Source organism: Saccostrea echinata, unplaced genomic scaffold (assembly GCF_033153115.1).
Source record: "Saccostrea echinata isolate AGI-Se365-2 ecotype Australia unplaced genomic scaffold, CSIRO_AGI_Sech_v1 ptg000045l, whole genome shotgun sequence".
NCBI lineage: Eukaryota > Metazoa > Mollusca > Bivalvia > Ostreida > Ostreidae > Saccostrea > Saccostrea echinata.
The window spans coordinates 4,911,739-4,927,902 of record NW_026889794.1 but is presented as its reverse complement, the minus strand read 5'-3'; the positions used below and the strand labels follow the sequence as shown (position 1 = coordinate 4,927,902).

The 16,164-nt window shown below is 35.7% G+C and overlaps 2 protein-coding genes across 2 annotated transcripts; one reads left to right on the top strand and one right to left on the bottom strand.

Annotated features, from left to right (window-relative positions):
• Nucleotides 1-332: 332 nt before the first annotated feature.
• On the bottom strand, nucleotides 333-2,053 carry LOC133201661 (uncharacterized). Its single transcript, XM_061337449.1, has 3 exons — nucleotides 1,564-2,053; nucleotides 1,079-1,428; nucleotides 333-437 (listed from the first exon to the last, which is right to left on the bottom strand). The coding sequence occupies exons 1-3, from the start codon at nucleotides 2,051-2,053 to the stop codon at nucleotides 333-335; spliced, it is 945 nt and encodes a 314-aa protein (XP_061193433.1).
• Nucleotides 2,054-5,554: 3,501 nt separating this feature from the next.
• LOC133201660 (uncharacterized) lies at nucleotides 5,555-15,929 on the top strand. Its single transcript, XM_061337448.1, has 4 exons — nucleotides 5,555-6,029; nucleotides 7,739-7,925; nucleotides 14,819-15,246; nucleotides 15,446-15,929. Exons 1-4 carry the CDS (start codon nucleotides 5,555-5,557, stop codon nucleotides 15,886-15,888), a joined length of 1,533 nt encoding a protein of 510 aa, XP_061193432.1. The 3' UTR covers nucleotides 15,889-15,929.
• Nucleotides 15,930-16,164: the final 235 nt, after the last annotated feature.

The window sequence follows — 16,164 nt, the reverse complement described above, 5'->3', positions numbered from 1 at the left end:
GAAACGACATAAAATTCAAATCGAGGAGACAATAAATCAAATAAGAAAATAATTCTTACCGGCAGTATTGAATTCCATGTCGTACATCCAATTTACTATTATGCAAGAGTTTGAAGCGCTAAATAAGTCAATATCCACAAAATAATTTAATAAATGCAATTATCCATTCAACAAAAATTTAAAATAAAGTCACATATGCACTAATCACAGTCATATATTTGGAGAAAGCGAACGACAATCCATCGTTTGTTTACATCGGACGCCATTTTGCCGCAATGCATGATGGAGCCAAAGACTTCGTTTTCGGAGTTCACGCTGTTTTTGGAGTTCGACTAGACTGGTATGCCGGTATGTGGTTTAGTGGTTAACTTCCCAATCTCAATGAGAAACTTATACTCAGGATTCTTGTTGCTTGGGTTCAATCCCCACAGAAACCACTAAATAATAAATGCACTTTTTGTTTTTACCATAGAATAGTTTTTGGGCGACGGAATTTTCCACAGAAATGACATGCCTACCCGGTAATAGTTTCTAAATCCACAAAATGAATTTGATTTTCATACACTCGTAGCTGTAAGCATTTTCCAGATCTTCCATTCTGCTAATTCAAGTATTTCCCCCAAAAGAAAGCAATGCAAAGATTCTCACCATTTCTGTTTGCAAACCTTATATTCATGTGATCAAGTGTAATTGTGTGTGTGTGAGAGAGAGAGAGAGGGGGTGTGTATGTGTAACGAAATTGTCAAATATGTTGCTTGCATATAAAAATTCATGGCATTGGCGTTGAAAAGATGATAGAGCAATTAACCAGCCCTTCGTGTATAATTACCTTGTAGATTAATTAACCAGCCCTTCTTTTTTTTTTTTTTTTTTTTTTTTTTTTTTTTTTTAATAAATTTATTTAACCATTACATCAATAGTTGCATTTTGATATTGTTAAAAACTTTTTCAAAAATGTTCTACAAATATATTATAAGTAATTTCAAAAAAGTTTCCATCCTGCAAAGGACGATCTTCCTTCGGCATCACTTAATATGTAATGCGACGTCCCAGATTGACGTGATACACGTGTTCTTACGTAAACGTCGTCGCCAACGTTAACATGTGCCACAACAATTCCAGTCACTTCTGTCTCTGCGTTTAATGTCTGGAGGTAAATGGTGCCAAATCCTTCGGTATTTATCATTAGTTCAACGGAATGGGTATCGTCGCCACCAGATCGAATGGTCCAAGTAAAAACATAGACACCCGACTCGGGAACCATGAACACTCCTGTTGTAGGATGGTAGGCGTTTCCAATGTTGGTTTTTACAATGTCAAAGACCAAAACGTAGTGAGTACCGGTACTTGGCGACTGTAATATGGCTGACATGTAGGCATAAAATGCAATAACACCATGGACAGTGTTTGAAGGCAAAATAAGTCTTTCTGTAATTGGAATGAGTTTAGATTATTTCCCAAGTGTGAAAGTTAAAGTTATATTGTGTATTGTCACTTTATTCACAATAAAGTATGAGAAATACGATTAAGAATATCAATGTTAGCTTTACATTTTTGTCTTACTTTGAATTCTCTCAGTTGTGTGGTTCTTTGTGGATCTTGAATTATGTTTTGCCTTATTTTCAACGGAACAATTTCTACTATCACCTGGTTGATCAGGTTTGTGCACACATTCCTTCTCCATTTGTGTAAAAAGGTTTTCTAAATGATAGATATGGTCCTTGTTTTTCACATCACTTTTTCTAAGCATTCTAATATCACGTTCTTGGTTCTTTGATATATCCTCAAGTTTACGGGTACGAGTTTCCAACGCGTATATTCTTCTTGTATACTGTATCTTCATCCTATTAAATTCTTCTTTATTTTCCAAAAGCTCTAGTTTAAGATTATCATACTGTTGTTGTTGAGTATATTTAAAGTCCATCAACTCATCTACGATGTTTTGAAGGACTTTTAGTTTTTCCTCAATAGGATCAAGTCCATCATGCACTTTAGCACATGTCCATAATGGTGAAAAAGAAACTATAAAAAATATTCTGAAGAATCTTTTCATGTTTCCTACAATAAAATTGTTGTTCGATTTCAATATAAATTCTGAGGTGAAGTCAAGGAGACAATCCTGCATCAATACTAAAAGTCTTGTGTTTAATTTCTTATCTTACGTCAAATGTTATCGTTCTCATTGAAATCTGACAGGGATCTATAATATAATATTAGTTATATTACACTATGCACTTGTCGATACAAGAACTGCGTTACCTAGTAATGATGATACTGACATATAATCAGTCTTTAGGTATTTAAAATTTACGTTCAAATGTTATGGCCAAGGTTAAAGTTTATAAAGTAGGTCAAACTCCAAGGTCAAGTTCAATGAGCCAAAATTGTTGGTATCCAAAGAAAGGTCTTCTCACAAGGAATATACATTTGAAATATGAAAGTTCTAGCACTAACTGTTCAAAAGTTATGACCAAGGTTAAAGTTTTTTTTTTCAAAATTAAAGTAGGTCAAACACCAAGGTCAAGGTCAAATGGGTCAAAGATGTTGGAATCCACAAGGAAGGTTTCTATAGGAAGGTCTTGTCACAAGAAATAAACATGTGAAGTATGAAAACCCTAGCACGTACTGTTCAAAAGTTATGACCAAGGTTAATGTTTTTTTTTTAAATTAAAGTAGGTCAAACTCCAAGGTCTACAAAAAAAGTCAAAGACGTTGGTATCCAAAGGAAGGTCTTGTCACAAAGAATACACATGTGAAGTTTGAAAGCCTTAGCACCAACTGTTCAAAAGTTATGGTCAAGGTTAAAGTCTCATAAATGTTTGCAAAAGAGGGTCAAACTCCAAGGTCAAAAGTTCAAATATGATGGTGACCAAAGAAAGGTTTTGTCACAAGGAACGCACTTGTGAAATATAAAATCCATAGCTCTAGCCAATCAAAAGTTATAGACAAGGTCAAAGTTTTTGCGAACAAACCGACAGACAGACGGACGGACGGACAGGGCAAAAACTAGCCCTCGAATCTTCGATTACGGGGGCATAAAATGTATATTTATATTCTAAAAAAGTAGTCTTTCCTCCATAATTTCTATCTTCTGAAGTTTTTTGTTTCTGTTTTCATTGTGTGTTTGTTGCTTTATCATACCCCCCCCCCCCTGCAAACGAAGTTTGGGGAGGTACATGTATAGAGGAATCACCTTGTCCGTCTGTATGTATAGAAAATGATTTAGACATATGCAAACCATTATAGACTTAGCTGCCGAAAGTAACCCTATAGTGCTTTCTTTTGCACAATGCATCTCTCATTTGTACGCCTGTCCGTCTGTCCGTGCTATCTTGTCTAGGCAATTACTTTGTAATGGAGAATCTCTGGAAGCTCATACTTGGTACAGGGATTGCTTTTGACCCGAGAGTGTGCTGTGATCTTGACCCAAGGTGATTCAGGCAAATTCAAGGTCACTAGAAGAAAAAGTATAACATTCTTGTCCAGGCTATAACTTTGTAATGGAGAAACACTGGAAGCCCATACTGGGTGCAGTGATTGCTTTACTTAAAAGTGTATCGTGATCTCGACACAAGATCAATTCGGCAAGTTAAAGGTCACTGGCATAAATGTATACAATTCTTGTTGGGTGTATAACTTTGTAATGGAGACATACTGGAAGCTCATACTTGGTACAAAGATTGCTTTTTACCCGCAAATTAATTATGATATTGAGCTAAGGTCATTCCGACAAGTTCAAGCTCACTGGCAGAAAAAGTATATAATTCATGTCTGGGCTATAACTTGACTTTGTAATGAAGAATAACTGGAGGCTTATACTTGTTACAGATATTGCTTATGATCCAAGGATGTGTCATGACCTTTAGCCAAGGTCATTTCAGCAAGTTCAAGATCACTGGCAGAAAAATATAATATTCTTGTCCGGTCTATAATTTTGTAATGGAGAATCACTGGAAGCTCATAACCTTAACTCAAAGTCATTCCGGCAAGTTCAAGGTTACACAGAAAAAATATAATTCTTGTCTAGGCTATAACTTTGTAATGGAGAATCATTGGAAGCTCGCACTTGGTACAGATATTGTTTATGACCTTAGGGTGTAACATGACCTTGGCCAAAAGTCATTCCGGCAAGTTCAAGTCACTGGTATAAAAAGTGTAAAATTCAGAACAGGTCTACGATTTTCTAATGGAGAAACGTTGCATATCCTTATTTTACTTAAAAATTAATAATGACCCGAGGATGTTCATTTTTTTAACCAAGATTTTTTGGCAAGTTCAAGGTCACATTTACAAAGTTTGAATCGACACTTTGAAAAACAAGATGTATTTGTGAAACACTTATGGCAACTTATAGCGAAGGTAAAACTTTCTCAAATGCAAATCAAATATGTGGGTACCCAAAGTAAGGTCTTGTACCGAGGAATATACCTGTGAAATATGAAAGCTCTAGCATCAACCATTGAAAAGATATGGAAAAGGCTAAAGTTTTAAAAGTAAGCCAAACATCAAGGTCAGGGTCAAAATAAATGGTGCCTAGGTGAAGACCTTCTTACAAGAAATACACATGTCAAAAGATATGACCAAGGTTATTTTTTTTCAAAAGTAGGTCAAACTCCAAGGTCAAGGTCAAAGGGTCAAAGTTATTGGTATCCAAAGGAAGGGCTTGTCACAAGGATTACATATCTGAAGAATGAAAGCCCTAGCACCAATCGTTTAAAAGATATGGCCAATGTTGAAGTTTTTCAAAAGTAGGTCAAACTCGTAGGTCAAGGTCAAAGGGTCAAAGTTGTTGGTATCCGAAAGAAGGCCTTGTCACAAGGATTGCACACGTGAAGTATGAAAGACCTAGTATCAACCGTTCAAAAGATATAGCCAATGTTAAAGTTTTTTCGAAATTAGGTCAAACTCCAAAGTCAGAGTCAAAAGGTCAAAGTTGTTGGTATCGAAAGGGAGGTCTTGTCACAAGGATTACACACATGAAGTATAAAAGCCATAGCACCAACCGTTCAAAAGTTCTGGCCAAGGTTAAAGTTGGGAAAAATTTTGTAAAACTGGGTCAAACTCCAAGGTCAAGGTCAAAAGGTCAAATATGGTGGTACCCAAAGAAAGGTCTTGTCACAAGGAATAAACATGTGAAATATAAAAGCCAAAGCTCCAACCAATCAAAAGTTATGAGCAATGTTAAAGTTTTTGCGGACAAACAGACAGACAGCTAGACAGACGGACGGACAGGGCAAAAACTATACACCCCCGAATCTTCGATACGGGGCATAAAAAACCAGGCACAAGAACTGCAGCGCATATTGCCTTACCATGCATGTTATAATATCCTGTGTAAACACGTTTTAAGACATTATTTAAAAATACAGCATGAGGAGATAAAAATAATTCGTGTGAGCAGCTGTTTCTGTGATCCACTAAATCAGTTGTAGCAAACATTATGCATATTTGCTGATGGTAAAACTGACAACTTTTATAAAAGAGCTTTGCAAAATATTCGTTAAGCACATTCAAGTTTGAATTTCAGAAATCAGACATAATACTCTTAGCAGTCATGAAGGAATTGTTCATTATAAGTTTTCTGTTACTATTTCTGACTTTCGCAGAACAAATTAACAGCCATGAGGATGTGCTTGCAAAATTAAACGTTCTTGAACGCACTTTAAACGATCTAATGGATTTTACCTACATTCAGAAAGAACGAAATGAAGATCTAGCACTCCGGATTCTACAGAATCAAAAAGAATTCAAGCAAACGAAGGACCAGTATAGTAGAAAAATACAAGCTCTGGAAACTCGTGTACGTAAACTTGAGGATATTACAAAGAGTCAAGAACGTGATCTTATGATACAGAGAAAAAGTTCAGTAGGAGAAAAAAGTTTTATTACCCATTTAAAACACCGACTTGCAAAAGTGGAAAAAATCCATGTATCACAGTTTCAAAATCCATGTGACCCAGAAAATAGTTCCCGTGTAAATGCCTCCAAATCCTTATTGATGGACAATATCAACGCTGAGAGAATTCAAAGTAAGAGACATTTTGCAGCATATGTTAATGTTTAATGAGTCAAAGTGAGAGGAAAGAATAATTCATTGCTTCCCATGATAGGATGATTGCATGGTCGAGTTATGAAACTTAAACATAAACTCTTCGGTATAGTTGTTAACGGCAATCAGATTTTGGAATGCAGTTCGCAATTCGCAATTCAAAAGCGAACTGCATTCTAGAACGCAGTTTTCGAGGGTAGGGTACTAGTGGTCAGTTCCCACTTCTGTGAAAAAGGGTAATGGTGCCATCTCTAGTTTTTGAGATCCACCACTAATGTACAAAAAAGCATTAAACAAGATAGGGGACTTTTTTGGGTCAACTTTGCGCAGTGCGAAATATGAAATGAGTTGAAAGCAGATCCGGCGGAGAAATGCATATTCCTCCACTTATCACATCCGAAGTTTGTATGGAACATAGCGGATCATCCGAGGATTGCCGATTGCCGGGGTCTGAAATGGTATCATCACCACATCTTCATAGGAGGGGAATCTGACCACTAGTACCCAACCCTGACATTTTCAGACCCCAGGGCAGGAGACTTCGATACTTAGCTATAGAATCCTAGCCCGATGTTTATTCCCACAGTATAATATAGTAGAGGTAATATCTTGAGGAGCGGATCTCGGAAACAAGAGATGATACCATTACCATATCTTCAAAGGAGTGGTATCTGACCACTAGTACCCCACCCTGAAATTTTCAGACCCCAGGGCAGGGAACTTCAATATTTTCTAGCCCGATGTTTATTCTCACCGTATAACATGTATAATGCAGTAGAGTTAAAATCTTGAGGGGCGGATTTCAGAAATTAGAAATGGTACAATCACCATATTTTCATAGGAGTGGTATCTGAACACTAGTAATCCACCCTGAAATTTTCAGACCCAGAGCAGGAGACTTCGATAATTCCTAGCCCGATCTTTATTCACATAATATAATACAGTGAGGTAAAAACTTGAGGAGAGTATGTCAAAACTAGAGATGATACCATCACCATATTTTCGCAAGAATGGTATCTGACCACTAGCACCCCACCCTGAAATTTTCAGATCCCGTGGGCAGGGGAATTCTATATTTCCTAGCCCGTTGTTTACTTACACGATATAATACAGTAGGGTAAAAAACTTCCGAGGGGCGGATCTCGGAAACAAGAGACGGAACCATCACAATATTTTCATAGGAGTGGTATCTGAACACAAGTACCCCACCCTGATATTTTCAGACCTCAGGGCAGGGGACTTGATATTTCCTAGCCCGATGTTTACTTAGTATTCACACAGTATAATACAGTAGGGTTAAACCTTAAGGGTCAGAAATTAGAGATGGTACCATCACCATATTTTCATAGGAATGATATCAGACTACTAATACCCTACACTGAAATTTTCAGACCCCAGGGCGGGGGACTTCTATATTTCCTAGCCCACTGTTTATCCACACATTATTATACAATAGGGTAAAAATCTTGAGGGGCGGATCTCGGAAATTAGAGAGGGTACAATCACCATATTTTCAAAGGAGTGGTAACGGACCATAAGTACATTTAACATTTTAATGTAAAAGCCATCCAAATTTCCGCGGAATTTGGAACCCAAGTACACGCTTAGTATTGGTCTTTGATGTAGTTCGAACCAACATTGGAAATGCATACCATTCTTCAACTGGGGTCTTTATTGTTCCTGAATCAGGTGTCTATGTGTTTACCTGGACTTTTCGATCAGGGAATGGTGATGGCCACTCAGTTCAACTCATGATAAATACAGTTGAATATGGATCTGTTTATCATCGCACACTGCATATTGTTGAGGCAGAAGAGACAGGAATTGTTGTTGCCCATGTTACCACTGGAGACAATGTACGAGGGTTGTCCGTAAAGTTCGTGGACAAGCTAATATTTAAATAAAAGTTGCGTCATAGATATTTATCATTAGTATATTTATAATTCTTTATTATGTGTACATGTGAGTTACAAAATGAAAAAAAATTTATTCAATTTTAAGTGTATGATTACAATTATGACTTCATTATAAGACTTGGGATGGTGACCTGGAGCACAACAAAGTTTTAATTAAAAAGTTATTTATCACTTTATACATTTCATTTGTATTTTGTAAAATTCCGCGGAAATTTGGATGGCTTTTACATTAAAATGTTGACAAAAGTTATGTCAAACCTGTTAAATTTGAACGTTCAAAGTTTCGAAATGGCAGAGAAATCGAGGTCAGAGTTTATGAAGACAGGATCGTCATTGTTCGAAAAAGGGACGTTTTCGAAAAAGGTGGAGCAGAGAGTAGTGATATAATTTTGTGTAGACATCGGAAAAACACCAACAGAGACCCATAAATTCCTTAAACAGTCGGGAAATCATGGCAAAGTAATCTATTCTTTAGTGCTAAAGTGGCACAGAAGATTTTCGGACGGAAGAGACGTTTACTGGATGACATGCGTGAAGGACGACCATCTTTCCGAGATTGTAGTGCTGTCAAAAATGAAGTTCGTAACGTGACTTTGCCATATTTCCGTACATACAGTCGTTTTACGCGGACAGAGGTTTGATGATTTGCAGGATCTGAGACTGCTAAATATTATAATTTCACGTATGAAATTAAACCAGAACAGTTTGTGCACATTTTTGATGACTGGTTGAAGCGACATAAGAAATGTGTTGAGTTTAACGGTGACTACGTTGAGAAAACTTAAATGTATTTAGCTTTTGACGTCGAGTAACGTCAAGGATTTTCATTTTAGTGCTCCGGGTATGAGTGTGTATCTATTTTGTATCTGATAAAATATAACTATTTGTGCTTCGTATGTGAATAAAACTTGCAAATTAATAAATTGAAACCTGAATTTAATGAAAATAATGATTTCATATATTTTATCAATGATTGTCAGTAATTATCAATGTTGTCCACGAACTTTACGGACAACCCTCGTATATGTGAGGATAAAATCAGTATATTTTCATGGGAGTTCACACTATATCCAAAGTGATTCTGATGGGAGATCATCTTTTGCAGGATGTAAACTTTAAAAATAAAAACATGTGCATGTATCATTAACTATAAATGCAAAACAATCTGTTCATCTCAAAACCTTTTTTTTTTTTCAAATTGATAAATATCCTTTAATATTTGAAATCAGATTGAGTGATGGAAGTCCTAGCTTAAGCATTATTAGATCATTTTGCCTATATAACGTAAAATTTTAAGTGTGTGACCTCTCTCTCTCTCTCGTATAACTTAATAAAAGAAGTACAGCATGTTCAAGTTTGAAAAAATAGAATTCCGACTTTCATTGACAAAGTTATTTCAAAGTTAGATTGTTGCTGCTCATTAGAGAATCGTGAGAAAAAAGATTATTGTGCAGCCATTACATAACATCCACATATCTGGTTGGAAGTGAAAATCTTGAATGATGAAGGACAGTATCACAGCAGATTCGTTTTTAGTTCAGCAGAGCCAAAGGCTCTACTGGGCTATTGTAATGAAAATTTGTTCGTTGTCTGTGATTGTCGTCTGTAAACTTCTCACAATTTCATCTTGTTCTCCGATCCAGAATTACTGAAACAATATCATTCAAACTTCCCAGAAAGCATCCTTTGATAAAGGGGGTTCAAGTTTGTTCAAATAATGGGCCAAGTCCTCTTTCAAGGGGAGGTAGTGAAGAAATACTAGAAGTGAAAGGGTGGAATCAATTAAAATATTCCTCTTAAGAACAAATGGCCAGAAAAGATGACACTTATGTGGACAATCGGAGTTCCTCACTTGGCTCGTACCTCGCACACTAACTTTGGACGTGACCGGTATTCTACCATTATGTTTATACAATTATGTGATCGAATCCGAAATTCCTCCATATGTTATTTCTTTGAAATCCGATTTACTTGTGACATGTCCAACACTATGTTTCTGCTTTTAAAACAACTAACAGAAGGTTGCAATCAAACAAATATACAAGAAGGTATTAGACAAGATGGAAGATTTTTTTTGTGGTGAACTTTATTCATTTCAAAATATGAAATGAGTTTAAAAGTAGTTCCGGCGGAGAAACACATTGATTTGATGCCTATTCCTCCACCAATTTCAACCGAGCTTTGTATGGAGCGAAGCGGAATCCTAGGATTGCCATTTGCTGATGTTGAAGCTTTCTTTGTCAGATTTGTTCAAATTATACCACCGGGGGTAAAGTGGTGCTTATAAAACAAAGTTAATCAAAGTTTAACATGGAATTTCTATGTTAAAATGTCCAAAAGTGTCCGGAAGAACAGCAGGGCAATTACTTGTATTAGTTATATCCTCAGGCAGTGCGGATTCAAATTATGCCCTCCTCCCCTCTGCACTCAGGGTCATTGAGCAATGAGGGTGCTTTATCGTGTGAACGCCTACCGTGACACGGAATATCGGTTTTTAAGGTCTCATTCAAAAGACCCACGGCTTTTAATGCCGGGCGCTCGGCAAAGAAACAGTCACTTCCTTTGTCAGGTTTGATGCGGCGCAGCGAACGATAATCGAGCCCGGACCTCCCGATAACGAAGTGAACTCCCTACCACTAGGCTACCGTGACCGGTCCACATTTTGATATTAGAAATCATTTACAATGTACTAAGGAAACCACTTTCCATATGTTTTTTTTTAAATTATAGTATCGGCCCTTTTAAGAAGTGACGTCAGATTTGTTGTTTTCTGTGACACAGGTGGTAGAAGCTGTGTTCTGTGTCACAGGTGAAATTCGCTCTCTAGAACGAGAGAAGAAAAACGCTTAAAATTAATCAGCAACAAATTATTAACAGTAAACAAAGGGCCGCAAAGATTTTTCAAAATTACTTGAAGGTAAAGGGAGAATATTTTGAAATTTATGTAATATTTTTCACCCTAGATCTCACCCCCTCCTTTCTTCATGCTTAATGATTCATAAAACTTTCATATTGTTGTATGTAAATTTACCCAATTTTGGCTTCATGTTTCTTGATAATGTTTAAAAGATATCTGCTCTCTGTGTTCGGAGACAAACATAAGAACTCTGATATTCCCTCAATCAAGCAGATTTCTTGCAAGTTTCTAATTCTTTACAAGATCCCATTTTTGCTATTTTTTAATTTATTTATCTCTTTTTGTAAAAGGCTCTTCATATGAACAACCTAACATTGTCATCAAAAGGTACCTTGAAGCAAGTTTAATGGAAGTGGTTCAGTATTTCCTGAGAAAAAATAAGATTTAGAAGTATTTATATACGCACAACGGCGGAAGAAAACTCATTGTCACCTGAGTGATTCAGGTGACCTAAAATAATATTGAATGTCGTTTAATTTTAATTTACCTGACCAGCATATAGTACTATGTACATTTGGAAACGGGTTATACGAAACATTATAGTTCATGTTGTTCTGCGTGCATTAAAGGGTTTTTATCACGTATCTATATTTCTTAAAAATGAAAAACTATTATATTCTTGAAACATATAATTATCGTTAAATTATGAAATAAAGTTGAAAACGGCCGTAATTAGACGATAAAACGCACGTAAAATAGGATCCTCGAAGTAAGAATCTCCACTAATTGGATAATGGGTCACGTGGTACTGAAACGTCATAGGAGTCAATGGTCAATAGAACTCGTAAAGCTTATCGTAAGAAAAAATATATTGAATAGATTATTACGCTAAATAAATAGAATACACAATATGGCCGGTTGAAATTTTGACATCGGCTATATTTATTTGGTTATGGACGGTCAATCTTCCATACAGTGTATATGAACGTCTAGCAGAGAGAAATAACCAGAAAATACATGCCGACAATTGGAGAGGTCACCGAAGACGAAGCCGTTGTCAACTCGGGACTTCGACTTAATAGAACGTATTACTAAAGTTTAACCTCGTAAACATTTATCAATATGGGAATTTTAAATTTTCCTTCATTATTATTTTAATGAATTATATATCGATAAATCCTGTATATCTTCTATCTGTTCCAGCACTGAATATCATGTACTAGAAATGACACTTTTTCAATGGCGCCGTACGCCATTACGAAGTTCATAACATTCCTACTAGATTCTGTGCGACTTTTAAAAAATGCGTGTTTGTCATTTATTATTATTTTTTAAAAAGGTATCTTTCCTAAAAATATTTTATAGGACAGAAAAAAATTGTGATCGATCGGGCATAAACGATTGTTCTGAATGGAGATAATCGCCATTGCGTTTGCAGAAAAAGGTCCCCCTTTCATCTCTCGACCAAGTCCAGGAAATGTGGAAATAAAAGTTCCTCCTAAAACCTTTCTTGTGCACATTTGTGCATCCTAAAACTTTAAATTATACACCTTACTAGCTGTCAATTATCCAATTATCTCTTAATTATTTTCTAACAGGTTTAATAGAAAACACAAAAGAGCCCTTTTATATACACAATAAGTACAGTAACTTCGCTTGACCACGATTGACACCTATGACGTTAGAGCGATGGTGCGTAACATCGGCGATCAAAATATGCATATTGAGAAATTCAAACTTTGAATCGCTGAAACATCAAAAATATTAATTTTCTAGCAAAGATTTTTAAATATATGATAGATATGATAGATATTTAATAGCATGTAAACTTTGTCATATCAAAAAATTTTGAGACGTGATAAAAACCCTTTAAGGGAAGACAATTTGCAAAATGCAAAATTTAAGCATGAGTTCAAAGATAAACATGCATATTTTATTTTAATATCGAATTATAAAATTTACTTTTACAGAGAGATCTGTCTAAAAAAGGTCAAATGGAACTGGTATTATTGCATTTTATGCACATATGTCATCGATATTAAGTCACCCGTGTGCACGCCAAGGATTGGTCTTTGACGTAGTGAAAACAAGCCTTGGAAATGCATACCATCCTTCAACTGGATTATTTATTGCTCCTGAATAAGGTGTCTATGTTTTCACCTGAATGGCAATTCATTTCACTTATGATAAACACAGTAGAATTTGGTTCTGTTTATCACCGAACAACGCTAAACATGGAGGCAAAAGAGACTGGAATAGTTGTTGCCCAGGTTACCACTGGAGAAGATGTTTATGTTAGGAAAAGATTCAAATAGCCAGGATTATGGCGAGCAAGCTTTATCCAGAGTGATTCTGATGGAAGATCATCTTTTGCAGGTTGGAAACTTTGAAAGATTATATGCATGCATCATAACATATGAATGCAAATGCAACATTCGTTAGTTTGCTTACTTCAAAACTACTTCGCTATTTTTGTTAAGCACAAACAATGTTAAATACATTGACATATATTCAATTTGTGTAAACGAAGGATAAAATCAGATTCAATGATTAAGACCTACGCTTGAGCATAGATGCACCATTTATGTCTACGTAACAGACAACTGTAGATTTATCTTACTAATCGTCGACAAATATTTTCACAGCGACAATGTATGCCGTAACAAGAAATTGATCTCAAATGCTTTGAAAGCGACTTTGCAAAAAGTAAAATCGGTGATGGATATGTTACTGCAAAAGGGATCTTTGTTTTCTAATTTCTAAAAGTGCTCTTAATAGCAAATACTGCAGTCCCAGTAGATATACGGTCAGATTTCCCCCTGCCTTAACAGGGGATGCTTATTTCTTCTAGGCACCCGATCCCACCTCTGGTGTTTCCGAGGGTCTGCGTTTTTGCCTTTTTCGCGATTTGTTTTGTTAACTGGATTGATGGGATTAATCACTATTCGTTATCTTTATCTTTTACACATTAAGCTTGTTCCTTCATGCTTGAGGAAACTTATCAAGCGTCCCGTTTCTTGACTATTTCAAAAACTCTAATTTTCTACGGTTGTCAGTTTCAGTCGGGGATTTGTGAAATTTTGTAAAAGTATGATGGAAATGAAAAGAATAAAAAAACTAGAATTTGGCGATGGTCGGTAACGATGAAAGAGAATTGGGACATGCAGAATTAACATAACATGTAGGTTAGCATAATCTTGATAGTATTTAACAATATCAGTTAATTTTTTATGAAATCTTCAGCCCTCAAGATCACGAAGTCTTTGACTTAAGCCAAAATTGCCATATTGTCTAAAAGGCTAAAAGGTTTATTATGCATAACACATAAAAATCGAAATTTTTCTCAAAACTGTTTTCCTATTATGTGAGTAATTTTAATTTTCAACCGTCAGGTTATAATAAATATTCAATCTATAAATTACTGTAAATTTGACTTAAGTCTACAACTGCTTTATGGTTTGTTTTTTTTATATTAAGAAACATTCATGTAAATTATTTAGTTCTCGAGGCAATCCTTAAGATTAACGTACCCTATCTTTGCGGAGTTTAATTATTTCCCTTTCGAGAAGGACATTAATCACCAAAAGGTGCTTTTCAGCATGTTTGGTGAAACTGATTTGTTTAGTGTTTCCAGATAAAATGTCAAAAGTGCTACTTTTTATGCCAAACCTATACTAACGGATGAAAACTCACACAATAGGTCAGCTGACTTACTTCTAGGCCTTCTAAATCCAATGTACTTTGAAAAGGAATACAGGAATAAGAATCATTGTAGTTCATGTTTTCCAGAATGAATTGAGATAACTAAAGATAATTTGACGACTGTGCCAATTTTCAATGACAACGGTAACATATGAATAAGGTAGAACAGAGATAAGTGTTGAGAATTTTGCAAACTACTCTGGATCTGACTTTGCTTTCATTTGTGATTGAAAACAAAACAATCATGAAAGCATGGCTTATATTCTTTCTCCTAAATGCTATTTTACCTGAAAGGGTTTGTGTTGAAAGTAGCGACGGGGAAGACTATATATTTGAAAACATAAATGCTCTTCCAAACAACCTGAGCGACAAGAAAGACGACATGATGTACATCCTGAAACAACAAAATAAAGATCTAGAACTCAAACTACATGAGGACAAAGAAAATTTTGAGCGGATTAAAAACGAACTTTATCAAGCGATAAGCAATCTGGACACCCGCTTACGTACATTTGAGGGTGTTATAATGGACCAAAATCGTGAAATTAATAAACTAAAACAGGAAAAGGAGGACGATAGGAGGTATATCAATCGATTAGAAAAGCGCCTTATTCAACTGGAAAATAAATTTGAAAAACGAGATGAAGAAAGGAACTCTTCCTGTGAAAAGGCTATAGAAGACAACAGATCAACTAACTACAAGAACGTCGAGAGAATCCAGAGTAAGATAAAAGATATTACTAACCGTATCTACTTCGTTTATTTAAAGAAAAATGCATGATCCCTTTCTTTTTAAAAATCAGGAAAAAAGAAATATATTGATAAAAAAATTATATAAAAAAGCTTCATATCGAGAGCATTTTTCATAAAACTATTATGTATGTATTTTAACAAGTATTGTCTCATTGTCTCCTTCTACAGAAAGACTACTCTCCCCTCCAACAACTTCACATGGTTCTATAGCGTTTTATGCATACATGTCAGCCTGGTTACCGTCACCAAACACACACCAGGTGCTGGTCTTTGACGATGTCAAAACTAATATCGGAAATGCTTATCATCCATCGACTGGGCTATTTATAGTTCCTGAATCGGGTGTATATGTCTTCACATGGACGTTTCGAATGGGAGGATCTCGCGATCATTCAATTCAACTACTGATAAACAAAGACGTATTCGGTACGTTGTATCTTCAGACAGTTAATGGTCTAGAAGCACAGGAGACAGGTATTGTTGTTGCCCACGTTAACGCCGGAGACGACGTTTACGTAAGAACACATGCTACGCTTACCTTAGGTACGTCGGACTACATCCAGAGCAACTCTTATGGAAGAACGTCTTTTGCCGGGTGGAAACTCTTTTAAAATAAGAAGTGTATTCTTTCGATACTTGTATCATTAAATTAAAAGTTTAATTCATTATCATTTTTCTTCCTTGCTTATCTCTGCAAGTACTATGTTAATACCAAAATTGTATTTGGAAAAAGTCTGAAATACTAGTAGTTGTCAGTGGACTTGTTAAAATGATAAACATATTTTTATATAAATAATATATTTTTATATCAAACGAACGTATCATGGCTAGAAGTCTGAATTTAGGGGCATAAATTTATATCCTCGGTAGAGGATTACCTGCTTATG